At 55.8% G+C, this 27,858-nt stretch overlaps 2 protein-coding genes across 3 annotated transcripts in view; one reads left to right on the top strand and one right to left on the bottom strand.

Annotated features, from left to right (window-relative positions):
• Nucleotides 1-157: 157 nt before the first annotated feature.
• On the bottom strand, nt 158-19,792 carry LMF2 (lipase maturation factor 2). The gene is made up of 14 exons (XM_074942767.1): nt 19,670-19,792; nt 16,493-16,746; nt 12,698-12,726; nt 11,308-11,504; nt 10,657-10,835; nt 9,746-9,878; nt 7,529-7,663; nt 6,964-7,069; nt 5,764-5,860; nt 4,619-4,801; nt 3,842-4,010; nt 2,904-3,015; nt 2,072-2,180; nt 158-1,645 (listed from the first exon to the last, which is right to left on the bottom strand). Exons 1-14 carry the CDS (start codon nt 19,764-19,766, stop codon nt 1,292-1,294), a joined length of 2,154 nt encoding a protein of 717 aa, XP_074798868.1. The 5' UTR covers nt 19,767-19,792; the 3' UTR covers nt 158-1,291.
• Nucleotides 19,793-19,872: 80 nt separating this feature from the next.
• NCAPH2 (non-SMC condensin II complex subunit H2) overlaps nt 19,873-27,858 on the top strand; it is a 21,453-nt gene continuing 13,467 nt past the window's right edge. The window contains exons 1-5 of one of the 2 annotated variants that reach the window (XM_074942768.1): nt 19,873-19,993; nt 24,680-24,799; nt 25,307-25,408; nt 25,882-25,937; nt 27,607-27,688. In XM_074942768.1, coding sequence (XP_074798869.1) covers nt 24,692-24,799; nt 25,307-25,408; nt 25,882-25,937; nt 27,607-27,688 — 348 coding nt within the window. In that variant the 5' untranslated portion in view covers nt 19,873-19,993; nt 24,680-24,691. Of the gene's footprint in view, nt 19,994-20,170; nt 20,191-24,679; nt 24,800-25,306; nt 25,409-25,881; nt 25,938-27,606; nt 27,689-27,858 lie in introns of those variants that run through there. The other variant, XM_074942769.1, reaches the window with a different exon arrangement.

The following is a 27,858-nucleotide window of genomic DNA, read 5'->3' as shown; positions in this document are numbered from 1 at the left end:
TAGTATTACAACCTGGGGCAGCCTGGCAGGAACTGTCAGCCCATGCCCTACGCACCCCCGCTCCTGTCCCAGGCTGGATGCACTGGCTCCTGGGTGAGGGGCTAACCACCCCCCACTCCTGGAAGGGAGGCAGGGCTGGAATGTCAAAGGCTTTATTTAGAAAGTTACAGGAAATGTCTCCGCTCCATTAACAGCTGCTGGGAAGCACGTTCCAGCCAGGCTCTGTGCCCAGGGAGGGGCCAGGGCAAGCGAGACAGGTGCTCATGCCCCTGAACACGATCATAGGATCGCCCAGCAACCCTGGGCAAGCCCAGCAACCCCCACCCCCCCAAAGCAGGCTGGTACAGGAGGGGGCAGCATTAAGGCAGTAGTGGAAGGGGAGAGGATGGCATGGTTTCTATTGGGCCTTCTGCCTGCCTGTATGAGCAAAGTACTGCTGTCCCTGAGCACAAGGGGAAAGGCTGGGCGTAGCTGGAGCCTGCAGCTTATCCAAGCTGGGCCACGGCTCCTTGCCTAAAGGCATCTCTGGGATGAGATCCAGGATTCCCACCCTGCCCACTTTACAGTGCCCCTAGGAACTGGAGATCTGCCAGGTTGGGGCAATTCAGCCCCCAAGAGCCACTGGGCATGGGGGCTCCTTGCACTGGGTCCGCTGTAGGGATCCCCGTTACCAAGTACCCAACCCCAGTTCTCTTCTCAGCTGTAAGGGCCAGCTCCATGGGCAAAATAAGGCCACTGTCCAGCAGCAATAACCGGATGTACGAGCCATGGCACTCAAGGGCAGCAAACTCCCCACCGGGGGGGGGGGGGGGGGAAGGGACTGACCCCACCGGTGTCCAGAGACTGCAGCCCTAAGGAAAGGGGATGACAGCTGTTGCTCCACAGAGCAGGGTGGGTGAGGGGTAGGTCAGGGCATGGCCTCTCCTTGGGCAGACGGGGACGTAAGTGACATTCCACACCTTTCCTGAGCTGGGGCATAGCAGCCTCCCGGGGAGCAGGCAGCTCCACAGCTCAAATCCTCGGGGCTATGGGGGAAAAAGCCCAGGCCAACATGGAGCCAGTAGGGGTGGAGGCTGATAACCAATGGGCCCCCACGGTAAGGCCTGTGCCCGGAGCAGACAAGATCCATTTGCCATATGGTTATGGAGACAGGAGAGCTAGGAGGAGCCATCAGAGTGGAGCCAGGCAAGGCGAGAGCTGCAAGTCCAGAAACAGGAGTTCAGAGCAGAGGTGATATCAGTCATTGCCTGGAAGAAAGGAGGTGGGGGGTCTAGGGCTGGCACCTCCGGGGCTACTTCTTCTTCTTGGTGCTACGGAGGCTATCTGAAGGGGCATCTCCAGCCCCTCTGGCTCTGCCCTCGACCTTCTCCTCTGCCTCCTTCTTCCTCACCTGCCCATTCTTCTCACTGCCCGCATGGTCTCCGTCTCCCTCTGCCACATCAGGCCGCTTGGAGCCTTTGTGCCGGCTGATGGGGGCGCTGCCCAGTGTCCTGCTGCTCAGCACTCGCAGGATGCAGATGGTGGCAGCAGTGAGGTAGAGAGACCACACCACGGCAGGGCCTGTGTAGGGGTGGCTAAGCTCCCGGATGAGTTGCAGGGTCCTGGGCAGGAAGGCATCCGTAGGGCGCTTCAGGGGCGTCTTGTCCTGCATGCAGAGGAAGAGATGCAAGTGCAGATGCAGTCACAGAGCTGGGCTGTTGGAGCCCTGGCTGCCCCACCAAGCCTACGGGTGGTCCCTGCCCTGGGGCAGACAAGCCTCTCTGGAGCCACCCACCACTAGGGGCTCAATTCCTCCACCACCACTTCGCTGAGATGCAGTGCTGAGTGCCTGGTCTTAATACAGGGCCATGACATATCTGTCCCCACTGCAAGGGGGCATGTGGGGCTCTGCTGGTCAGAAGTGATTCCAAGGCAGACATACAAGGTGTGTGCACACAGTGGGACACATTGCAATCCAACCCCATGGCAGGCAGCCCTCCCTGCTCCAAGAACACTCCCCCTGGAAGTGCCCAGGAAGTGGCCCAGGCCTCGTATGGCTTACAGCCTAGATGTGGTGTTCTGCCAATCCTACCTTCAGCCCGTACTGATTGAGCATGGCCTCCAGATTGGGGTCTCCCAGGAACACAGTGGGGTAGAACTCCTCCACGCGCTGCCGCCGCCACCATTGGCGGGGGAAGCCCCTGCAGAGAAGGGAGAAGAGGCAGGAGTTGCTCAGATCAGCCATGCTGAGCGGCAGGTGCGGTCCCAACTCCCACTTCTGGAGAACTTTCCTGACAGCACAGCCGGCCCTGCCCTGAACGGTTATTGCATAATGACCAGAATATTCCTACCTGCAGAAGCCAGGCTGGAAGGCAGCGGCCTCCGAGTGGCTAGGCCCTCTGCAGCCAAGAGTCTCCCCACCGCACACACAGGACAGATGCCAGTATTTGCCCAACTCTAGTTCCATTATTCACCATCCCATTCCTCACATCTTAACAGCTTCTGACTGCAGCTGCAGTGCGTAGAAAGCTGTCACCCAGTTCCATCTCAGGGGCTGACAGTTTATTTAGAGCCTTTCTGGTTAAGTGATTAAATGTTTCCCTCCAGCATGCATTACTTCACATTTAACACTGAATTGCATTTGCTCGCCTCTTGCCCATTCCCCTGATTTGGCTCGGTCTCTGGAGTTCCTCACAGTCCTCTCTGGTCCTGACTAACCTAAAGAACAGAATCCTCTGCAAGTTTTGCTTCCTTGTTGCCACCCCCTTCTCAGATCATTAACATGTTAAGCACCAGGGAATGCTGGCCATGGGAATAAGCAGTGCAGGGTGAGCCCTGGGGACAGTGGGCTGCGCCTGCTGCTCAAGCCAGCTCCTCATCCCCTCAGATGGAGGCTGATGGCGAAAGGCGCTGGCGTCACTCACCCGTCCTTGGTGCTCTCCGTGAACCAGTACTTGTAGAGCTGGGCTCGGACGTAGGCAGGCGGCCGTGAGCTGAATGGGTATTTAGTTTCATCAACCTGTACCAGGTGGATCACTGCCAGGAACAGAGGAGTTAGCGCAAGGCCCCAGCACACCTTTACCCCAGGTTGCTCCTCCTGCCCAGCTGCATTAACACCAGGCATCAAGGCCATGCCGCGGGCCCCAGCCTGTGGAGCCTGGTGATCTCACCAGAGTCTCAGCTCTCACATTAGGGTTTCTAGCTCTCAGTGCTGCAGAGAGAAGCTTGACGGCCATGACTCCAGAGCAGCCAATGCAGAGGCCAAGCGCTCCAGCAGGAGTGAACTCCCACGATGATGCATGGGGCAGCTAACTCCCTGCCCCATCACTGTGGGGACCCCAGTAGGAGGAAGAGTGGAGCATGCCTTACCACCGCACCCCAGCTGCTGGGCTCACACGGGGAGGCCCCTGCTGCCATCCCAGGGAGTGCAGCTTGCCAGGTTTGGGCAGGCCGAAGGCCGGGACCACCTTAGCACAGGCATGCTCTGGCTGCACTGCATGGCACTGGGGAGGCAGGGCAGGAAAGCAGCAAGGACTCAGAGCGCTGGCCAATTTGAGGCTAAGAGGCAAGCAGGGAGTGGTATGGAAGACACAGCTCTGTTCATGTCAATCCTGACCCAGAGTTCCCCCTGCTATCCCAGCCCTGGACTTCTCATGCACGCAGCTCTGCCGGTGCCCCTCAGCCCCAAGCCACAGCCCACTGAAGTGACTAGCTCCGTCGACAAAGCAGAGTAACACCCACTGCCCAGGGCACCACGTGAGTTTACTGGGTGGGCAGGGTGAGGGGCTGATCACAGGGTGAGAGCGCCCACCCCGAGCTCAGCCTGGGACACAGAATGGCTGGGCATGCATGGCCCCCTCACCTTCTTTCTTGCCCTGCAGCAGGCGATAGACGAAGCTGGTGAACCAGGGGCTGTGAGCGTGATCCCCCAAGGCCGCAAACCACATCTGCCAGTCGAGGCGGGGCTGGTGCGGGGCCACCACAGGAGGCCCTGCGCTGATGTTCCCTGGCTTGTACATGAACTCAATCTCCTGCAGGGACAGAGGAGAATGGGGCAAAGGTGCCTCTGAACTGCTACCTCACCCCACATGCAATGGGGCTCGAACATTCTGTACCAACATGGTTGGAATGAGGATGCCACCGGCAACGCCCCAAAGCACTTTACAGCATCACTGCCCCGTTCCTAAATGCAGCTACCTATGGGGTGGAACACAGCAGCTGTTTAACAGCACACAGCACCAACAGTTCAGGGCAGGAACTGAAGGATGCCACATCTAGATGCATGGGGCCTTAGACCAGAAGGCCAAACTGCAAATGGGGCTGACAGCCAGCTCTTGCTGGGGGGCGGGGGCTCATTGATGGCCACATGGCACAAGCAGCACCTCCAGAGCACGTCACTCCTGTTCAAGCCCCAGGGATGGTCACCTCCTCTTCAGGGAAACACGGCCATCTGGCGCCGCAAGGGGTCAATGGGGCTAACTAGTGTTGATTTCACTGCTGACGTCCATCAGAGGCTGGGTCTCGTGGTTAACCTAGACTCCCCCTCCCCGCACATCCCAGACGTATCCCCCCTCCCCCCGCTTAGGGAAAAGCTACAGCAGCGGCATGAGATCACTGGCAGGGCATAGCAGCGAGTTACCATCCAGTTCTCCTTGTCATAGCTTCCTTCCACCACCACCTCTGGCCGGCCCCCAACCCCCGTCATCCTGCGGAAGAGCCCGTACGAGTTCACCAGCTGGTAGCGGTCAACAGCACTGAACATCTGGTGGATGCTGGGCCACAGCTTCCCATTCGACTCATACTCTAGGTAGGTGAAGGGCACCTGGGAGGCAGCAGCAGAGAACAGGCCAGCTTAATCACCCCGTGCAATAGGCACCAGGGAGGGGCGACGCAGCAGAGTGGGCCAGTTCATCTGCTGGCCCTGCCCAACTCACGCCAGGAAGCAACCCTGGCTGGTGTCTGCAGCAGTCAATACCCAATGCTGTCCACCCAAGCCCTGAGGAGAGTGCCAGCCAATGCCCAGAAGATGGAGCTTTACCTTGACCTCAGGGCATGACTAAATCACCCCTGCAGTTACCCAGCCAGAGTATCTAACTCCCTGTTACCCATGGTGGGGATTCTGTGGGCTGGTCACATACTATGCCACACAGCATTTCCCCAGACCCAGCCAACCCTCCAGCACCAGTGGCTCTTCCAAAATTTGAGGCTGCCTTAGAGACAAGCCTCACCAGCGGGGAGAGCCACCAGGATGCAGCCTTGGCAGCGTTCACAGCTTTGTTCCCCAGCGCAGGTTGTTCTGCCCTGCTGCATCGCCAATGTGCTCCCCCCAGCAGGTGGTACTGCCCTCTACTACGCCTCAGGGGATGGGCCTGGGGCCAGTAGTCCGAGCCCGAGACTGCAATGAAGCTAGAGCTGCAAGAGCTAGGTAGCGTGATCCGATCACCCGGGGCTTTAACCATGCTCCTGTCCCTCCCGCATCCTGTATGTCTTCTGACCCAGAAGGCCCCAATGCCTTGAGGCAGAGCCTCACCCTGCATTGTAATGGATGGTGCTCAGTCTCCACCTGCCTTCTCTTTTCCTGAAGTGCCCACAGCACCCTGAACCCTGCCCGCCCTCTACCAGCCTGGGCTCCCTAGAGGGTGGCTGCAGGAACCAGGCACCACCCCATGCAGTGACCCTGCCTGGCCTGTACTAGGTATGGAAGGGGAGTGACTAGCCAACCGCCAATCCCCAGATCACACAAGACATGATAGGCCGCTGCCCCACACCATCCCACCCACTCACCAGGCTGACGGCAAACATCCCTGCTGCTGCAGCAGCGAAGACAGCCCACTGGAGAGTAGCCCAGAGCTTCCAGGGAAAGCCTCGGACACAGGCACACCTGTGTGGGAGGCAGGAGAAGGACAGGTCAGCAGACAGGGCCAAAGTCCCCCATTAGCCACACGACTGGAAGTGAAGCACCCACTGAACAGCAGAGCTGGGGGAGGGGCTGCAGACTTTGCCCCACTTCGAGAGGCCCAGGCCGCCAGACGACACCGCTGTACGAAGGGTTTGCCAGCAGCAGTCCTTAGCTGTGCACCAGACTAGAGACTTTGCAGCAAACACAACTGGAGTTCAACTTCAATCCCATCCCCAACCCCTTAACCCACAGAAGCGGGGCTTTTCACACGAGTTGCTAGCTCAGCAGGGGGTACAGGCTAAAATTCCAGTTAGTGCAACTCATCAGCTGCCAGCACAGCTGTTCTGCAGTGTACTGCAGGCTAGCTCTCCTTGAGTGCAGGTAGCCCACCAGTGCCTCTCCCCTGACCCCCATGTGCCCAAGACGGGCAGACAGGCTCCCCCAAAATACCCTCAGAGCTAACTGCAGCACTAGGAACCCTGGGAAGTGCCCCAAAGAGCTGCACTCATGTGCTGCGCCACGCCAGTGTAGACAGCAGCGAGTGCTTTAAGCAGTGTGGCTGCTCTCACTCGAGCCAGGATAACTGGAGAGGGGTAAGGAGAGTGTAGACAACTCCAGCCAACTCTGCAGGGAAGTCTGACCCTGTGGGGCCCCTGAGGCTGTGGGTGAAGGGTTAAGCATAGCAGTGCCTCATCAGCCCATGAGCCAACCTGACAAGACTCTCCCAGGGCAGCCAGTGGCTACAGCATGAAACTCGATCTGAATGCAGTGTTGCTGCAGACCACGCCAACAACCAGGAGCTGTGGGGATCCTGGGATCCCCCAGACAGACAGCCTGCCCCACTGATCTGAGGGGTACCAATTCCCTCAGACCTGCTGTACTCTAGCTCCAAGTCATGAGTAATCAGATCTGTGCATGGAATGGCTGCATTGTTCTACCACTCCAGACCCCATGGCTGCACCTCCAGGGCAGTTCCCCTCAGCTTCAGGAGGGGATGATACAGCAGAGAACTGATGCTTGCCACAAAACCCCTCCAGTTCAGAGGCACAGCAAGCAGCAGAGCCTGCCCCGGAACAGCGACTCACCTGTACATGGCAGAGAGAATCTCCCAGGCCAGGGAGAGGAGGCCCAACCCCACTAAAGGGAGAGTCACTGTCTTCAGCCACTGGATGAAGTCATGATAAGTGAAAGCTAGAGAGGAGGGGTAAAACCACAGGAGTCAGACAGTGCCTGGGCAGGGAAGGGGGGACGCACAAATCACCCCTTTCCTCCAGGAAGGAGTGCAGGTCATGTGACACTGAGGCACCGAGGGGTGTCACTGTTGGCAACAAGGTGGCTCGTTTTGAGTCACTCAGCCAAAGTCAACAGGCTCACCAGGACATGGACCAACTTCACCATTGGGCGGAGTAAAAGGGTCGGGGAGCCAAGTTGCACCTGACCTGAGGGGGGCCTTGCCAGGATGCTGCCTGGATGGTAGCTGGGTCAGGAGCTGCTCAAGGTTGTGTCCTGCTAGTGTCACTCTCCTGGCTGAGCTGCAAGGCCCAGAGGGGATCACAGAAGAGATGGGATACCAGCCAGAGGGCACATCAGCACCCAGCTGTGGTCTGTGCATGCTGTCCCACCATGCAGTGAGGGGAGGAAGCACCACACCTGTTTTGGATTCAATGAGCTGCTTTTCCCAGTTGAAATGCAGGCCGAAGTCCTGGATGCTCCAGTAGATGAGTAACCCATAGACAGTCAGCTCCAGCAGCGTGGAGAGGACAGACAGCAGGCTTGGAGGCCAGGCTGCAGGGTAGGGGAGGAAACAAGTGATGTTACAGGGACTGAGTGGAACTGATGCACAATGCTGTCTGCCAGAATCTGATCAGAGCCTGAAACAGCTCCAAGGGAAGCATAATTGTGCCATGGGGGCCTGCTCAACTATTAACTCTGAAACCCAACAATGGCAGTTTGAGAGGCACTGTTAATCACAGAATCCTAGAATATCAGGGTTGGAAGGGACCTCAAGAGGTCATCTAGGCCAACCCCCTGCTCAAAGCAGGACCAATCCCCAATTTTTGCCCTAGATCCCTAAATGGCCCCCTCAAGGATTGAACTCACAACCCTGGGTTTAGCAGGACAATGCTCAAACCACTGAGCTATGCTCCACATCCTTCAACAGCCACCTCCCCAGATCCAGCAGCTACCCCAGATATAGCAAGGAATTCGTTACTTACAGCCAGGCACTCAGGTACCACAGAACATGCTCCGAGGAGCAAGTCTGGGATGCACAACTTAACACACTTAAAACCGCCTTCACCAAGCAAGGCCTATCCACCAGAGAAGTATATTGCATCATGGAACAAGCGACACTAATAACCTGAGAGAACTTGCTTCAATCCAGAAAAACACCCACTGACCGCACACCTCTAGTTGTCACCTACCACCCCACACTGGAACTTGTACTGGCATCAAATAATTACTACCCTGACTCGATTGGGACCCCATCCTAAAAGAAACCTTTTCCAACCCCTCTCTTCTAGCCTTCAAGCATGCACCCATCATCATCAGAAGCAAGTTCCCCATAATTGAGGGCACGCCAATTCAAAGCGGCACCAGACCCTGCCAGAACAGCTGCAAAACCTGCAGTCATATCTCCACTCCTACAATGATCAAGACCCTATGCAGGCCTATTGCAACACATGGTGTGCCTCATCCAGTGCATCAAACTTCACAACAGCTATCACGATGTTCTTGGATGAGCTCATGCAGAAAAATGATAAGACAAAACCATCTTATCACCAGAAGTGAACATTTCTCACAAAGTGATCACTCCACACCTGAGCTCTCAGTCCTTGTCCTCAAAGGAAGCCTGTACAGCACCTTCCAAAGATGAGTCTGGGAGCTTAAATTCAGAACTCTGCTGAACACTAAAAATCATGAACTAAACAGACACACTAATTTTAAGACTCAATACAACAATCTGTGATCTAACAAATCTTTTCTCCTATGACTGAAGGGGTGTTACCGGCCCGCTGCACCTTGGTTTCTTACAATGTGTGTTAATTCCTTATGCCAACAGTTAGCTGAGACACTGTGCATGGCTACACTTTGGGTATGTCTACACATAAAACGCTGCTGCAGCTGAGCTGCTGTAGTAGCTTTAGTGTAGACACCACCGACGCCAACAGGAGGGCTTCTCCTGCCAGCATAGGTAATCCACCTCCTGGAGAGATGGTAGCTAGCTGAATGGAAGAATTTTTCAGTTGACCAAGCACTGTCTATCCTGAGGGTTAGGTCGGCATTGCCCTGTTTCTCAAAGTAGGATTTTTCTACACTCCTGAGAGATGTAGCTTTGCCAATTCAAGTTCCCGCTGCGGACCAGGCCTGAGTACCTTTTGAGACCTGAACTGCTGGGGAGGCTCAAAAGCTTATCTTGTATTGAACCAGCTTCTGCTGTTGACAGACATCATCTCACCCACCTTCTCTCTCACCATTCTTTTAGCAGATGCATGCAGCCAATGTGCTTCTCCCACAATTCCTGCCCACCCCACAGCACCCCTGATTGTTTCAGTGCAGCTGTGTTTATTAGACCTACAGCCCCCTAAAAGTTAATTATGGGACAGTTTAAAATAGCCCAGCTGAGTCTGCTGCAGGATCTCCTGTCTGCACCAGGGCGCTGCCCCCTTGCTACAGGGCTCAGAGCAAGCTCCTTGCACAGCACATGGGACTGATCACCGAGAATTCTACCAAGGGCTCCCCCTCTGCCACTTCTGGATCAGCCCCAGGACCTGCCCACCCCCAGAGCAGGACCCACCTCACCCTGTGGAACAGCTTGAACCCAGGCGAGCTCAGACCACAGCAGAGCCCTAACCCACACAGACTCACCGCTGGTGGGTCTCCTCTTGCTGCGCCCCAGCCCCAGGTGCTCGTCATCCAGCAGCGAGAAGCACAGGACAATGGTGAGCAGGTTGAAGAAGTTGTAGTTGCCTGTGGTGATGATCAGCAGCTGGAGCAGGACCTGCGGAGGAGGGCAGGAACTCAGAGCCATGGCTTGGGTCCCATCACGGCATGAAGTGCAGGCCTCTCATCCCCAGCACCTCCCTTCCTGAGCCCGGGGACAAAGTGCCAAGAGAAACACCCAACATCCCTTCCCATGCACCCCCTCCCAGGCTCCCTGCCCATGAGGCCTCCACTCTCAACATTCCCCCATGGAGGGGTCCTGCTCCCTGTAGGGGAGCTGCCCCACACTGGCACTGCCTGCCGCTCTGCCTAAGAGGCAGCTTGTAGACTCCAGAGGGTTAACAGAGATCCACACAGCAGCATGACCATCCTTCTGGCTGGCACCAGCAGCCAAAGGGCCAGGATCGTGGCACGAGAGGCAGGTATCCAGGGGAGAGGTGAGGGGGACCCTCCCTGTCTGGCCTTGCAAGGCAGGGGGAAACCCATCTTGCTTGTAAGCTGCACCCTTCAGTCTGAGGCTCTGCTGCCCTTTGCCTCCAGTGAGCAAGGCAGGAACACCCCCTTCTGGGCCCAGAACTTGAAGGGTCCAAGGTCACTGGCATTTGACCATTGTGAGCCTGCAATGCATGATGGGAACAGACTGCTGGGATGCTCATTTCCATTGTATCCCCCTTGGTCTCCTGTCCCCTAAGTCTTATACCCGAGAGCGAGATCTGAACTAATGGCTCCCACTGGACAACACGTGGGACAAGCACGAGGCCCCCGAACTCTCTTTCCTGCTCCTATCCCCAGGGGCGCATCCGAAGTCTTCCAGCCCTCGCTGGCTGTGGACGTACCTGGCAGTAGAAGGCGAAGAGGCGGAGGCGGCGGATGGGGGAGAAGAACAGCAGGGGCACAGCGATCTCGATGACGTACGTGGCCACTACGCTGAACTTCTGGAACCACACAGGGAGCTGGTGGGCAAACCAGGCAGCTGGCGTAGGGATGCACTGGGTCTCGTAGTGATAGGTCAGGGCTGCGTGGGAGAGAGCAGGGTCAGGGCCATGAAGGGATGCATTAGACACAAGCAAGGAAGGAGGAGCCAGTGCAGGGTAATAACTGGATGTGGCTCAGAGAGCGGGAGAGCCAGGACCATATGGGGACAGAGGCTATGCAGGGATATGCAGAGATGCTGGAGCAAGCTGCACACAATATTAAGTGCTGCCCTGAACAAGTCACTTGGGCTGCATAGCAGTGCATTTGCCATGAGGCCTGGTGCAGGAAACCCTGCCAGTGTCTGGAAATGGCAGCATGGCCTAGTGGGCTGAGCACAGGGCTGGGAGCCAGGAACCTCTCTCTCATCCAGGCTCTATGGCCCACCCAACCTGTAGGAAAGGGTCAGTGACATTAACTCACCCCCAGGGGTGCTGGGGAGGAGTGCTTGCATGGGTTGAGAGAGCAGCCACAGCGATGCCGTCCCCGCACTGTGGCCATGCCAAGCCCCTCACCTGTGAGCCCCCACCACGTGGGGCAGCGGCTGGTCAGCTTCACCACTCCCGAGGCGAACATGAGGCGAAAGAGCAGCCAGCGCATCAGCCAGAAGGTGATGTTGTCATGTGGCCGCCAGGCTGTGGAGCGCCACTTCAGTAGGTGCAGGGGGGCCACCAGCACGGCCAGGAAGCCTGTCTCCAGCAGGAGGCTGTCCCTGCAGGGAGCACACCACACAAGGCATCAGAGAGAGGGGCCAGAGGCTCCCTGTTTGCTGGGGCCAACCTCCCCTCAACTGTCCTGGCCCCGTGGGGGCCTCATAGAAGCCCCCTCCACATGCCTCTTTGTCTGGCAGCCTCCAAGAGGCCAGGTCTGAAAGGTCACGGTCAGGCTGCTTCACCTGGCTGCAAATCGTTTCTAGCCACCTGCATGCGGATAGCATGCATGGTTGCACAAGAGCGCTGTCCACCCAGACTGCTCCTACAGAGTGCCCATGTCCAGGGGTCAGCAAAGCACTAGCAGGGCTGTACTGCGACCAAGCCCCCAGAGGCTGCAATGCAGGACACGATACAGCTGAGCTGCAACCTCTGCCTACGTACAGCCACGGGGCCACCAGTGGCTAACTGTCACCGCGATGAGGCACCAACCCCATTTGCCCACCACCTGTACACAACATCCTAGGCAACCCGGAGCTTGGGCCCTCCTGGAGGATGTAGCAGTGGCCATCGCTAGGGTAGACTCTCCAGGCTTAGCTGGTGATCCCTCTTCCCCAGAGGGGAGGCGAGCTTCCCCAGCTGATGGTCTCAAGTACCACTGCAGAGTCAGTGTCTTTCTCCTGCCTTTAGCATGTTACTGGAGCGGTTTTTGAAAATAGGACAAACTGTGGCCCACTCCCCACAATGCCTGTTTAAATGGCCCCAGCGAGCATTCATAGGGAAACAGGAGTCCCACAAACCTAGACATACAGCAGCCATCTTGAAAGAGAACGGTCACCTCCCCCGACCCCAGGAGCATGTGGCAGGCGGTAACAGTCAGAACCAGTTCCTAGCACACCAGACCAAGCATGATTTACAAGTTGGATAGTTCCCAGGAATGCTCAGCACAAGAGGCCTGCCTGACTACACTGAGTTAGGACAGCAGTGTCCAGGCAGCACGGCGCAGGGATCTGTGCTTCAGTGTTGCTTCTCTGAACTGATTCAGCACAGCACAAGACCTGCCACTCTGAACCCCTACAGAGCTACAGTGCAGCCACACAAGAGGTCATGTGAACACCTACAGGATACAGCTGGGGCTTCCACGGCCCACCCATCGGGGGCCCATCCTGCCGGGGAACCAAAGCTGTGCTTGGAAAGGGCTGAACGACCCAACAGGAGTGGCCACGTGTAGATCTGGGGAGACGGAGTCACTTACCACTGGAAGTACAGGAACACCTGCCCCACCTGTGGGGAAAGGGAGCACAAGGGTATCAACAGGTGACCCAGAGTGCATTACGGAGTGACAGGTACAAATAGGTTCTGATCACAGGATCGCCCCATTCCGGTCTTCTCTATCCCACCCAGACTAGAGCGGAGAAGAGTGCAAAGGCTCATGGGAAGACAACGCCTTCTCCTGGGCACATTTCAGGTAGCAATGCCAGCTCCCTTGTGGCAACGCCAGCTCCCTTGTGGCAACAGGCCCCGATCCAACCCCTGGGAATTGAGACCAGGCACCGTCATACAGCCAAGAGCTGTGGGGCCACGGTAAGGCCTCAGCACAATGCCTGGGTGAGGGGAGGGGTGCAAAGACAGAGGGGGCGGGGAGCTGGGACACATCTATGTCACGTGCTCCAACAAGGCTGGATGATGCTGGGAGCTACTGCACCAGCCTCCTCTCCAGAGAGTCTGCTTCAGGCCTCGCTTGTTCCAGTGGGATGGGCTGTCTGGGTTGAGCCTGGCACCCAGATGATTATCCAAGGAAGACTCAAAGGACAAGGGACTGTGGGTTGGGATTGAGGGGTAGCAGCAGAACTGGGGGAGCCCAAGGCTGGGCTAGCGGGGGGTTGAGAGTCAGGATTGGTGGGCATTTGCAGCTGAATCTTGCTTCATACCAGCCTGCACTATGGCTGCCTCTAGCCCTGGTGCTATTAGCGTCTCACGCCCACTAACGCTTTCAGCACGCTCAGAGATCAGGGCAGGACGATCAATACTGACAGTGTAACAGGCTGACTCCAGAGGCCAGCTCCTGACTCGCCCACAGCTGTGGACATGCCAACACTATACTAGAAACGCAGGGGATTTGATTACTGCCAGATGCTGAGTCAGTGCTGCTCCAGAGGGGAGGAGCCCTAGAGACTCCAATAAGAGGAATGATGTTTCTCTCCAGTGTCACCTTAAAAGGGAAGAGGCAGCAAGTGGAACATCCCTAAAGCCAGGAAGGTGCTAGCGGGCCTGCGTGAAAGGGAGGCAAGACTCCTGGCAGAGGCAGAGGATGGTCCTCCCAAGCCTCGTGTTAGGATATAGATATTCAGGCCTGTCTGTAAAGGCCTATACTCTGAGAATTTGGGTGTATTCTTATCACTTAGATAGGTCTACAGGTATAAAATAGAGAATCAAAATCACTGTCTGCCAGTGTAAGGGCCTTCCCTTACTGTGACAGTCTGAGGCCCTGTGCTTAGGCTAAGGCCTTTGGCTAAGCAACAGAGGCAGCCCTAAGCTGGGAAGCGACCGATCACCTCCTCACATTTCAAACTAGTCACATTGAAATAAGGTGCTATTGGGCTGTTAGGATACAATCCTGTCCTGATAATGCCTATCACCTCCGGAGAAAGGGAAGTGCCTAGAAGATGTAAAAGGAAACTTAGTCTGATAGCATCCTGTCTGGCAAGAACTCACTTATCCATAGCTGGGATGTGAAATCCTCACTTCTGTGTTGTTCTATCACTGCAGTCCCCATTTCCCTATTGTCTGTCTGTATCATCTCTGTCTGGTTCTGTGATTGTTCCTGTCTGCTGTATAATTAATTTTGCTGGGTGTAAACCAATTAAGGTGGTGGGATATAATTGGTTACATAATCATGTTACACTATGTTAGGATTGGTTAGTTAAATTTCAGAAAATGATTGGTTAAGGTATAGCTAAGCAGAACTTAAGTTTTACTATATAGTCTGCAGTCAATTAGGAAGTGTGTGTGTGTGTGTGTGTGGGGGGAATGAGAACAGGGAATGGGGTGGGGAAATTGGAATCATGTTTTGCTAAGGGCAGGATTGGGAACAGGGACACAGATGTAAGGCTCTGTGGTGTCCAAGCTGGGAAGGACGACGCTAAGGAAGGAAACTGGAATCATGCTTGCTGGAAGTTCACTCCAATAAACATCAAATTGTTTGTACCTTTGGACTTTGGGTATTGCTGCTCTCTGTTCATCCGAGAAGGACCAGGGAAGTAAGTGGGTGAAGGAATAAGCCCCCTAACACCTCGGCCCAGAGGTCACTGCCCTGGGGACAGAGAGGGCCTCTGAGATACTGCACCTAGCAGACCAAACTCCATCAATTTGGAAGGTAGAGAGCACCTCCCCATGGCCCTGTTTCAGAGGCAGCTACCGTCCCAGCCAAGAGGACAGTCCATTTACCTTTGCTTTTCCTGGCTACACAAAGCTTCAGCCAGGGTACTTCACTCCCTCTGCACAGCTGGAGACAGCATTCATGGCCACAGTAAAAGCTCCCCACCCTGTCCCCTTTCCACACCTACCACCGCAACAACTGGCAGGGCTGCTGCAAGCTGTGGGTGGTTTGGCAGAGGCGGCTGCTGGCATTAGAGTACTTTGGTCAGACTGAGCCGAACTGGAGTGGAGCTCTTTGGAGAGGCAGAACCACCCAGCAGGCTCTCAATGGGGACCTGGCTGGCTGGCACGGGGCCAGAGCCCTATGTGGGGGTGAGTATAACATCAGCACAGTGTTAGTGCTGGAGCAGGCTGTCAGCACTCACTGCTTGGTGCACACAGGGATACCAGACAGGTGTACGGATTTGGGGAGAGCACCTGGGATGCAGCGATCCCAGATGGCTGGTCTCCTTAGTGTCCCAAACTGACCCAACTAGCTCCACTCTCCTGCACCGATCCCTGCAGGAATCACTTCTGATTGAGATCTGCCAGGAAACGACTCCCGTCTCAGCAACTGGGAGAATCTCTGTTCTGATCAGAGAGATCAGAGCCAGCAATTAAATGCAACACACTAGTATTAATGCAGTGTTAAGGCCAAAACATCAAACACTCAATAGCCAGGATATTCTGAAAGCTAAGGTAGCAATGACAGGGTTAACTCAGCCACGCTGCTTATGCAAGGGAATTCAGGGTATACAATACAGCAAGTGCCGCCTTTTGCATTTAATTCTTCTGGTGTGAGAAGGAAGAGAAACCATGCTTACAAACTGCCAGGATACCTGACTCTCACCACAAGTTCCTCAATAGGGAGCTATGGGGCCCAGGCAGCCTGCAAGCACCACCAGCAGATTAAGATCCCTTAAGTGTGCTAAAAATGTTAGGCACCACTATGCTTGTGTGCAATGTCCTGTCCTCAGTGGTGGTGCACTTAGCGAAGTGATTCTTTGCAAACCTGGCTTGCTTTGGAGAGCTAAAAGATTTGGGGTTTTTGTTTTTTTGAAGCAAAGTATAGTGTGATGTTTCTAGCCCAAGTCATTAAGTGAGTAAAATTCCTGCTAAGAGCAGGTGAGACTGTGACATACCCACTTCCCAAGAGGCTACTCCAAAGCCCAATCAGCAGTCACAGACCAAATATGGAGAATTTTAACCCCAGAAGGAACTGGGGGGACATTATGGAGCCACCAGGAACAGGGGGAGGGATGGAGACTTGAATTCAACCTGAGATGGCAAGACCAACACCTGCTATGGAGAGAAAAATCACCCAACCCATCCCCCTGGGCAGAGGTGAAGGAAGAGCACTGACAGGAGGAGAGCTGGGCTGCTTTAAAGAGCGAGAAGCTAAAGAAGAACAGCAGGGAAGAGGATCAGGTGAGCAAACTGTGCCCCAAGCAGGGATTCTGCTAACCCACTGCTCTATTAGGACCCAAGCTACAGGTGGGTGCAGAGCAGCAAGGAGGGCACTCCCACCATATACCTGTCACAGATGAGAAGTCTTCCCCTGCCCCCACACTCCAAGGGATTGCCTCTACCCCCAACCATGCACTGCTCCACCCACCCCCCAGTGCCCACATACCTGGTAGAGCGAGAGGTAGAACACCCAGAGCAGCAGGAAGACGAGGCTGTCCCGCAGGGGCTCAAGCACCAGGGCGCCGAAGGAGGTCAATATTCCCAGCAGGCACAGCAGCTCCATGCCCTGTTCCGTGTCCAGCCCCAGGTGTGGGCCGAACCACAGCAGCGTTGGGGAGTCCCGCAGCTGCTCCCAGAAGCCCTTCCCGGAGACACGCAGCATCTTGCGGGCTGGTAGGATGCCATCTTTCCCATAGAGCCCTGGGGAGGGAGGGAGACAAGAAAGAAAGTTGTAACCCCCAGCAACCTCTCCCCCCAGGTAACTATCCATCCGCTAGAAACATGCGGTCCTCCCTTCCCAAGGGACACCCAGCCTTTCTGGTGAGCAAGTTTGCCCTGGGAGGAGGTCCCACTGAATACCACCTTCCCCAGGATCAGAGGAACAGAGCTAGGCTCAGAAGCCTAGCAGCAACATTCAACCCTCCATTGCTGGCACTGAGCCTGGTAGAGGGAATGAACATACCATGGGAAACATCCACCTGCAGCTCCTGGGGTGAACAGCTGCCTAACGATCCATGGCCATAGCCTGCAGGGCTGCCAGATTAAGCCTGCCCACGTGGAATGGTTACAAGGACTCTGCTCACCAAGCAAACCAGGCCTCTGCCCAGCTGACTGGGGGAGCAGCTGCAGGAGAGCAGAGTGATGCACATTCCATCCTGGTGGGCCCAAGCAGCATGCAGAGCTATAGCAGCCGGGACCACTCACACCTGTTGTAAGGGCCCAAGCACACTGTACTCAGCACGGCCTGGACCCATGTGATCAAGGCCTTAAACAGACTTGAAGCCTTTTAGTCTTTGCCGAGCAAGGGCTCTCTCTCCTTCCCCAGCCTGCAGGGTACGCTCCCTTGCGGGATGTGACTGTTTCAAGGGCAGGGGCCCAAACTGTGCCACAGCCATCTTCTTTCACTCTCTAGAGCAGCTCTGGACTCATGGGGGTGGGGTGGGGGAGGGAATTATCCTCTCCCTGTGGATTTTAGGGGCCACTCCAGATTTAGAGATGCCAACATCAGAAAGACCCCCCTACTATGCTCCAGCACAGCCTCAAACTAGGGAGATTAAAAGCCCTGCTTGGAGTGGCTAAGCACTTGGCCGCTCGCCCGGCTCCCAGCCAGCAATTGGCAGGAAACAGAGAAAAGGCTCTCAAATAAAGTGGTTAAACAAAGGCTGGAAGTACTGGGCAAAGGGAGGGACCAGCTGGGCAGAGCTGCAGCTACTTCCTCTGAGTCCCCAGGAAGAAGGCAGCAGCTGGAAGGCCTCGAGGAACTGCTTCCCAAGGTAGCGGCACAGAACTCTGCACCTGGGGTCAAGCACAGCCTGTATTTACAGGCACAGCTCACAGGGAGAAACGCAGCAGCATGAATGGTGTGATAAGGAGTAGGGTAGCGCAACTGGGAGCAGGGTAGCATTCTGTGGGCATGGGTAATGTATACAGAAGAGAAGGGTAACGGGAAAAGCTATCAGGAGGGGGGTACAAGGTAAAGAAGGCACTGGGAGGGCACTCGCCTACAACTCAGGGGATCCTGGTCAATTCTCAGCTCAGCCAGACTTCCTGTGCAATGCAGTCTGTGTCTTGGGAGGAGATAATATTGTCCTACTTCAGAGTTAGGATTAAATACTAGTGTTTGAGGGGTACTAGCATAGTAGGGCAATGGGGACTCTATGCACACCTAGACAGAACCCCTTCATCCTCCACCTGGTCTCACACACCTCAACCCACCACTTCCAGACACCAACCAGATCTGGCCCAGGTGGAACCAACTCCTATTGACTTCAGGGGAGCTACACCTGCTTACACTGGGGGACAGGGGGCATGATTTAGTCCCCACAGAACACCAGACGGAGGCAAGTTACATAACTTGGCCACTTAGCCATCGTGGGTCACTGCTGAATGAGGCCCTTCAGCTGGGACCTGCTCTGCTCCCCCTCACCTCAAAACAGCAGGAGTCAATGAAGTGTAACAGAGGTTTCCCCCTCTCCGACAAGGGCTTTCACTGCCCATCCTCATGCCTTGGTCCAGGAGCCTCACTGCACTGAGCCAATCCTCCCCCATGGAGCAAATGACTTGTTCCCCTTGTTTCCGTGTCACCCGCCTCCCCGGTGTTGGAGTCTCAGGGTGGCATCTGACCCCGCTACAGGCAGGAGACCAACACATCCTGGGGAGGGGGGAGGGATAGCTCAGTGGCCTGAGCATTGGCCTGCTAAACCCAGGGTTGTAAGCTCAATCCTTGAGGGGGCCATTTAGGGATCTGGACCAAAAATTGGGGATCGGTCCTGCTTTGAGCAGGGGGTTGGACGAGATGACCTCCTGAGGTCCCTTCCAGCCCGGATAGTCTAGGATTCTATGTCCTGCCGCTCCTAGTTCATCTGCGGCCTCTCTGTCTGCTGCTCTTCTTCCTCCCTCCCAACCCCACCTCCGGGGAGCAGCCCAGCGCACCAGCCTTGCCCCCGCCAACTCCTGCATCTTTCCTCCCCTTTGCCCCAATGGCATCAGGGCCCGACACACGGCCCAACAGGAGCCACCCAGGCCATTCGATGGGTTTCTCCGCAGGCGATGAGGTGACTGAGGTACCACAGCCCGTTCCTAGGGAACTCCCCGGCCCGGCCCCCCCAGTGTGGGGGGCTGGGACCCCTCGCGGTCTGTCATTAGCGACACTGTGTCGCCGAACCAGCGAGCCCCTCCCCCCGCGGTACCCGGCCAGGCCGGTCCTGCGCCCCCCGGGGCTGCGCCCCCCCCCTCAGCTCCTCCCCCCGCGGTACCCCCCCGGGGCTGCGCCCCCCCCCTCAGCTCCTCCCCCCGCGGTACCCCCCCGGGGCTGCGCCCCCCCCCTCAGCTCCTCCCCCCGCGGTACCCCCCCGGGGCTGCGCCCCCCCCCTCAGCTCCTCCCCCCGCGGTACCCCCCCGGGGCTGCGCCCCCCCCCTCAGCTCCTCCCCCCGCGGTACCCCCCCAGGCTCCCCGCGGGGCTGCGCCCCCCTCCCCCGAGGTACCCCCCCGGCCGGACCTGCTCCCCCCTCCGCCCCAGGCCTCGAGCTCGCGGCAGAGCCCCCCCCGAGACCCGTTCCCCAGCCCCCCCGGCAGCCCCGCCCTGACGCCTGGGGACAGAGCCCCCCGGCCCCCGGCCCGCACCCGGTATCTGCAGGTAGAGCGAGGCGAAGGCGGCGACGTAGACGGCGGCCAGGCCGCCCAGGAGCAGCTGCCGGGCCAGGCGCGGCGGCTCCCCCATTGCGCGAGCGGCGGCGGCGGGACCCGGCCTCCGAGCGCCCGACACGTCCCCGCGGCCCGCGCGCTCCCACGGCACCGCCCCGCGCCAGGGGAGACCCGCCCCCGCCGCGACGTCACCGCGCCCCCCGCGCGCGCTGGCCGACGTCACCGCTCTTGAGCGGGAAAAACGAAAGGGCGGCCGGCCGCGGGGGCTGAGGCGGAGCGGAGCTGTTCCCCCTGCGCCGCGGGGTGAGTGTGGTACGGTCCTGGTCTCCCCGACGCGACACCCCCCGCCCCCGCCCCGTGGTACGGTCCGGATACCCCGATGCCTCCCCCACCCCTCCGGTACCGTATTGTCTGGATTCGCCCCGCCCCGGGGTGCGGGAACCGACTGGGGGCGGGGGTGTTCTGTTAGGTGCCGGTTTTGGAGGGACGCATTCCGGGAGGTACCGTCACGTGACACTCTTTGGAACGGGCGGGGGCCAGCGCTGGGGCGGGGGGGGCGCTGGGAGAATGGGGAAGAGCTATGGGGGCGCTGTGGGGATGAGGGGCAGAGCTGGGGGGCAGAGCTGGGAGGGATGGGGGCAGAGCTGGGGGGGTGCCGTGGGAACAGGTGGGGGGCAGCGCTGGGCGGGACAGGGGCCAGAGCTGGGGGGGAGCTGTGGGGATGGGGGGGTGCTGTGGGGATGGGGCAGAGCTGGGGGGATGCTGGGGGGATGGGGGGATGCTGTGGGCATGGGGCAGAGCTGGGGGGGTGCTGTGGGCATGGGGCAGAGCTGGGGGGGTGCTGGGGGGATGGGGCAGAGCTGGGGGGATGGGGCAGAGCTGGGGGGATGCTGTGGGCATGGGACAGAGCTGGGGGGATGGGGGGGTGCTGTGGGGATGGGGCAGAGCTGGGGGATGCTGTGGGGATGAGGGGCCAGAGCTTGGAGGGGTGTTCGGGGGACGGGGGGCAGAGCTGGGAGGATGCTGGGGGGATGGGGGGGTGCTGTGGGCATGGGGCAGAGCTGGGGGGATGCTGTGGGGATGAGGGGCCAGAGCTTGGAGGGGTGTTTGGGGGACGGGGGGCCAGAGCTGGGGGGGCGCTGTGGGAATAGGCGGGGACAGAGCTGGGGGGCCGCTGTGGGAACAGGGGGACAGAGCTTGGGGGATGGGACAGCTGAGGGGGATGCTGTGGGAACGGGGGGCAGAGTTGGGGCAGCACTGGGGGGTGGGGGCTAGAGCTGTGGGGGCGCTGTGGGGATGGGGTTGCTGTGGGTTGGGGAGCAGAGGTGGGGATGGGGGGGTGCTGTGGGTCGGGGAGCAGAGGTGGGGGGATGCTGTGGGGATGGGAGGCAGCTGTGGGGAATGGAGGGGTGGGGATCGGGGCAGAGCTGAGACGGTTGCTGTGGGGATGAGGGGCCAGAGCTTGGAGGGGCGTTCGGGGGGCCAGAGCGGAGGGAGGTGCTGTGGGGAAAACCCCAATCTGGTATCAGGGTCTTCCCCAAGATATACTAACCATCCTGAGTCTGATGCATCCCTGGGGAGACCCTGGTTTCTTTTGCCTTGTCCCCTTTTGCGCCTGCGTACCATGATCGGACATCCCCTGTGTCCTAGGGCAGTGGTTCTCCGGCTTTCCAGACTTCTGTACCCCTTTCAGGAGTCTGATCTGCTTTGCACAGCCCAAGTTTTACCTCACTTAAAAACTTGAGACTAAAAATACAAAAGTGTCACAGCACACTATTACTGAAAAATTGCTGACTTTCTCATTTTTACCGTATAATTATAAAAAAATCAATTGGAATATATATATATTGTACTTACATTTCAATGTAGAGTATACAGACCAGTATAAACAAGTTATTGTCTGTGTGAAATTTTTGTTGGTACTGACTTCACTTGTGCTTTTTATGTAGCCTGTTGTAAAAGTAGACAAATATCTCGATGAGTTGATGTACTCCTTGGAAGACCTCTGCAAACCCCCAGAGGTACACATACCCCTGGTTGAGAACCACTGCCCTAGGGTCTGACCCCTCCCTGAGCCTTTATTGCTCCAACTTTTCACACTCCCTGACCCTCCCCCACCCCATCCGCTCTCTTCGCTCCTGGGTCTGACACCTCCATCCCTCTCTGACAGCCAAATACTGCAGTCAGCATGGTCCTGTGTGAGGCACCAAGGCCCACTACCTGACACTGGCTAAAAAAGGGAGGGGAGGCGAGGCACCCTCCACAGCATGGGAGGGCAGGATGGGGAGCAGGGGAGGCACACGGGATGGGCTGGTTTTGAGGAGAACGCTCAGGTGTGCAATGAAAGGCAGCTCCTTCCTAAAGCGTAAGAAGATCCTATGTGTAAAGTGAAGGAGGACTTGTGGCACCTTAGAGACTAACAAATTTATTTGAGCATAAGCTTTCATGAGCTACAGCTCACTTCATTGGAGTGATGCCCATGTTCAGAGTAGTCTGGCCATGAGTGAGCCTGCACCTATGTAAAAACAATGAGGAGTCCTTGTGGCACCTTAGAGACTAACACATTTATTTGGGCATAAGCTTTCGTGGGTTAGAACCCACTTCATCAGATGCATGGAGTGAAAAATACAGTAGGGAGGTATAAATACACAGCACATGAAAAGATGGGAGTTGCCTTACCAAGTGGGGGGGTCAGTGCTAACAAGGCCAATTCAAACAGGTGGATGTGGCCCATTCCCTACAGTTGACAAGAAGGTGTGAATATCAACAGAGGGAAAATTAATTTTTGTACCAGACTGGATCCTAAGACCCAGGAGTCAGGTCATGTGTGCTTAACTGTTTGCAGAATTGGAGCTCAGGTGTGCAGATTAACTATCATAGAATCATAGAGTATCAGGGTTGGAAGGGACCGCAGGAGGTCATCTAGTCCAACCCCCTGCTCAAAGCAGGACCAATCCCCAACTAAATCATCCCAGCCAGGGCTTTGTCAAGCCTGACCTTAAAAACCTCAAAGGAAGGAGAATCCACCACCTCCCTAGGTAACGCATTTCAGTCCTTCCTACTGAAAAAGTTTTTCCTAATATCCAACCAAATCTTCTCCCACTGCAACTTGAGACCATTGCTCCTTGTTCTGTCATCTGCCACCACTGAGAACAGTCTAGATCCATCCTCTTTGGAACCCCCCTTCAGGTAGTTGAAAGCAGCTATCAAATCCCCCCTCATTCTTCTCTTCCGCAGACTAAACAATCCCAGTTCCCTCAGCCTCTCCTCATAAGTCATGTGTTCCAGTCCCCTAATCATTTTTGTTGCCCTCCGCTGGACGCTTTCCAATTTTTCGACATCCTTCTTGTAGTGTGGGGCCCAAAACTGGACACAGCACTCCAGATGAGGCCTCACCAATGTCGAATAGAGGGGAACGATCATGTCCCTCCATCTGCTGGCAATGCCCCTACTTATACATCCCAAAATGCATTTGGCCTTCTTGGCAACAAGGGCACACTGTTGACTCATATCCAACTCCTCGTCCACTGTAACCCCTAGGTCCTTTTCTGCAGAACTGCTGCCTAGCCATTTGGTCCCTGGTCTGTAGCGGTGCATGGGATTCTTCCGTCCTAAGTGCAGGACTCTGCACTTATCCTTGTTGAACCTCATCAGATTTCATTTGGCCCAATCCTCTAATTTGTCTAGGGCCCTCTGTATCCTATCCCTACCCTCCAGCCTATCTACCTCTCCTCCCAGTTGAGTGTCCCTTGCAAACTTGCCGAGGGTGCAGGCCACACCATCCTCCAATCATTTATGAAGATATTGAACAAAACCAGCCCGAGGACCGACCCTTGGGGCACTCCACTTGATACAGGCTGCCAACTAGACATGGAGCCGTTGATCACTACCCGTTGAGCCTGACGATCTAGCCAGCTTTCTATCCACCATACTTCTTTAACTTGCTGGCAAGAATACTGTGGGAGACCATGTCAAAAGCTTTGCGAAAGTCAAGGAACCACACGTCCACTGCTTTCCCCTCATCCACAGAGCCAGTTATCTCGTCATAGAAGACAATTAGATTAGTCAGGCATGACTTGCCCTTGGTGAACCCATGCTGACTGTTCCTGATCACTTTCCTCTCCTCTAAGTGCTTCAGAATTGATTCCTTGAGGACCTGCTCCATGATTTTTCTGGGGACTGAGGTGAGGCTGATGGGCCTGTAGTTCCCCAGGATCCTCCTCCTTCCCTTTTTTAAAGATGGGCACTACATTAGCCTTTTTCCAGTCGTCCGGGACCTCCCCTGATCGCCATGCGTTTTCAAAGATAATGGCCAATGGCTCTGCAATCACATCTGCCAACTCCTTTAGCGCTCTCGGATGCAGCGCATCCGGCCCCAGGGACTTGTGCTCGTCCAGCTTTTCTAAATAGTCCCGAACTACTACTTTCTCCACAGAGGGCTGGTCACCTCCTCCCCATGCTGTGCTGCCCAGTGCAGGAGTCTGGGACCTGACCTTGTTCGTGAAGATAGAGGCAAAAACTAGCCCAACAAGGCCATAATTCTGACCAGGTGCTGCTAATGTATAAATAATACTATCAGTAATTTATGAAACATGCTTCACTTTATTTCTTTTAGCTTGGCTTGGTCAGTTTCACTTGGATTTCTAGTCAGTTTCATGGTCAGGTTTGTTTATTTCCAGGTATTTGTGTAGGTCTAAAATCAGATAAATATTTTTTTATTTGTAAGTTCTCAGACACTAGCTTACTGTTACCGTGTGTTGTGACAACACAGGGGAATGTTTATGTCAAAACAAAGCCCTGTTTTTTGTTTGAATTTAAAACATTTTTATTGGCCTCAGGTTTTACAAAAGCTGACTTTTTATAAAAACAAAATTGGAGCTAGCTTTGAGCTGACTGCATCCCACTGAATGACTACAGGCCACATAGGACAGCATTGTCAGCAAACTGATGGACCTGTGTCCTCGTTGTGTCCCCTCCTGGCAATTCTAGGGATCTGTTACGATGGAGGATGTGGAGTCACGCTTCCTGCACCTTCTGCAGCCCATCCGGGATCTCACAAAGAACTGGGAGGTGGATGTGGCAGCCCAGCTGGGGGAGTATCTGGAGGAGGTAAAGCATCCTTTCCTTCCACAAAGAACAGGGTGGCGGGGAGGAATGTCAGTATCCAAGTGCCACAGTGTGGCCAGTGGCCATGCAGCTGGAATTCCTAGCATGTGGTGCTTGTTTCGATCCCTAATGTTCCTGTCCCTCAGGCCAGCCCTGACACGTTGTCACTGGCATTAAACTCTAAATATCAAGTCCTGGACCTCAGACCTGTTCCTTTTGCTCCCTGCCCTCCCTGTGAAGTGCTCCTGGATCCACAGTAGTTTTAGAAATGATGCTCAGCACAGACCTGTTCCTCGGAGAACCATTGCCACCTGTGGAAGAGCTCTAGCCTCAAAGGTTATAAGAGAATGCATTCTCCATTCACTCCTCTCATCTCGTCCCCCAGGTGCCACTGCAGGTTTGCTGTGGGGCCAGGGCTTTGTCCCCTCCAAAGTATCTCTTCCTGCTGTGTTGTCTCTCAAACCCAGTCTGTAAAATCAGCTTATGTCGTCCCATGTGTGTGTTCTGTAGCTGGACCAGATCTGCATTTCCTTCGATGGCGGCAAAACCACCATGAACTTCATAGAGGCAGCTCTGCTGATTCAGGGTTCTGCTTGCATCTACAGCAAGAAGGTGGGGAAGCCAAGGAGAACTGCCGTGACTCACTCCTGCTGCCCCTGCATGGCCAGGAGGAGAGCTTCTGGGGAGTTTGCCAGCTGGAGGCTTGTACAGTGGGTGTTTTGGGGAGTTTTGCTTGACTCTGAAAGTGTTAAACCACCTACACATGTGCTGATTTATTAAATCTAGCCCTGAAACAATAGACATCACTCAGCCCCCAATGTGGCTAGCACCGTCTCTATTTGTATATGGACGTGCAGCCTGCAGACGCTACCAGTCTCACCACATAGTTCTTTGTTCCTCAAGCAAAATGCTCCCCTAAGCTGGAGTTAAGGCTGAAAGTGTCAAGACCTGGTGAGAACACTGAAGTTATCAAAAACAAACATTGGGGCCTTTTTAAGGACCACGTCCACACTATCCCCTAATAGAGGCAGCCTCCCTGAGATCCTTACATCCCACCCTCTAACCCTCTTGCCTTATTTTGGCAGGTGGAATATCTCTACTCTCTTGTTTACCAGGCCCTCGACTTCATCTCCAACAAAAAGTAAGTAAAGATTTTCCTCTTCCGGGAGGTTGCCTCTTGCAAAGTCTGTCTGGGCGGGGTCCCACCATGATAATGATAATGACTTCCACCAGCCCAGCTCAGCCCAGCAGGCTAATGCATCTCTTTCTGACCTGTAGCTCCTGTCCTTTTTATCACGTTCACGTTTCTTTGCCCCTCCCTAGACCCTTCCAAACAAGGGTCTTGTAGCACTTCGCAATCACTAACTAATCCTTCCAACACCCCGTCCCTTAGATATAGGTAAATTATCCTCCTTTTGCAGGTGGGAAGCAAGTGATTTGACCAAGTCTACAGAGGAAGTCCCCCGCAGAGCGGGGAATAGACCCATGAGTCCTGACTCCCTGCTCAGATCATAAGGCACGCTCGGTCTTTATCTGGTTTTAAACTGTTGTCATCCAGGACCATCTCTGTGGCTATTTTTTGCTGGTTTTAATGCTAGGCTCCTGTCCTGCAAAGGATCCTCCTGGAATAATGTTGAAGTCAGTGGGTCTCTGTGCAGGTTTGAGGGGTCTCTGGTGGGGATCCAGCTGTAGGACTGGGGCCTTAGCTGGTGTGATCATTTTATCCCAAAAGGCTTTACAAGCAGTCTCAGTGCACAACTTAATTACTGTAACAATACTCACAATGCAGCCCAGTGAGTGAGGTATTAAATAGAAAGAGGATCTAGGCAGGATGGCCGAATAGGCCTGGTATGTGGGGGGTTTTCGGCACCTCGTTAGCAGACAGATCCCATGTAGTAGCAGTTTTCAAATGTAGCATGTCGTCTCTTTAGTAACTTTTCCATCCCCGTATATCCCCATTCGAACTGGCCCATGCTCAGTACAGGTCTTCGGTTAAGAGAGGAGAGATCTGTTCAGGGTGGATGGCAGCAGCCGTTCTGAAACGGAAATCCCCCGGACGGGTGAAGCTCTGCTAATGGCTCTGACTTTGAACAGGCACTTGGCTCCAGCCACACGAACCCACCTCCGAAATGGAATTCACTTTGGGCTCCCCTGCTTCTCTCAGCCAGAGGCCTGGCACACCGGGGGCACTTGCTAGGGCCTTGCTGAGGCGGGAAGGGACAGAACCGACAGGGAAGGATGCTGCTGGGGAGCTGGAGCTGCTAGAAATGGAGTGTGTTAAACAGTTCTCTCCAAGCTGCCTCGAAGTGAAACATGCCTCCATTTCCCCTTCCCCATTCCCCGACGGAAAGGGAATCGACTCAACAAATAAGGGATTTGCTGGCCAGGCCTAAGCCCCCCCTCCCTACTGCAGCTAAATCCCATTTTGCCACTTGCACTCCTGCAGAGGAGTGGTGGGCTCCAGCTCCGAGCCAGGCCTGCATATAGGAATCAAGTGCACTTTAGTTGGCTCCCATCAGAAGAATAACTTACCGATGTGGCTGTCTCCCTCCTGGGCTATTTAACGCTGGGCCCTTCGATAGCCCTTCACAAGGACAAAAGAGGCCCTGGGAGCTTCATCTGCTGCCCACTCCCGGGCTGGAGGAGACATGTTACATCCCTGTGTCTTTTGTCAGAGTAACTGTTGCCCCAGGGCATACCCAACCAATGACTCGGACATCCTGGGCTCTGCCCCTGGGAACTGCCCAGCTGACAATAATGGTTTTAAAAAACTCCAGTGCCCTCTTGTGTTGTTTCCTTCCCTGACCCAGGCGGGACAAACAGCCTACGTCGGTGGGGGAGGACGGCACCGATGCTGACGTGAGCGCTGGGCCCAGGACGGAGGAGGAAGAGGTAAGACAGCAGGCGTGGTGTGTATCCTTCCTGTGTGCCAGCAGCGGGAGTGCAGGCAGTATTCCGGCAGTCCTCTGCCTGGAGTGTGCTAGGTGGGTTAAATGGTGGTGGGTGACCTTAGGCTGCAGCCGCGGGTGCCAAGTTGAATTGTGCCTGGCCTGATTAGTTGC

The sequence above is a fragment of the Natator depressus genome, chromosome 1 (assembly GCF_965152275.1).
Source record: "Natator depressus isolate rNatDep1 chromosome 1, rNatDep2.hap1, whole genome shotgun sequence".
Taxonomy (NCBI): Eukaryota; Metazoa; Chordata; order Testudines; family Cheloniidae; genus Natator; species Natator depressus.
Note: the sequence above shows the minus strand (reverse complement) of the source record. Positions and strands in the feature narration are given on the sequence as shown.

Bases quoted from the DNA above. Each gene is read 5' to 3' on its own strand.
- LMF2 (XM_074942767.1), bottom strand. From the start codon at position 19,766: ATGGGGGAGCCGCCGCGCCTGGCCCGGCAGCTGCTCCTGGGCGGCCTG. The intron at 9,879-10,656 runs GTACGTCCACAG...CCTCCTCCGCAG, and splicing joins TCTTCGCCTTCTACTGCCAG to GTCCTGCTCCAGCTGCTGAT. The intron at 4,011-4,618 runs GTAACTCGCTGC...CTGTCCCTGCAG, and splicing joins ATGACAAGGAGAACTGGATG to GAGATTGAGTTCATGTACAA.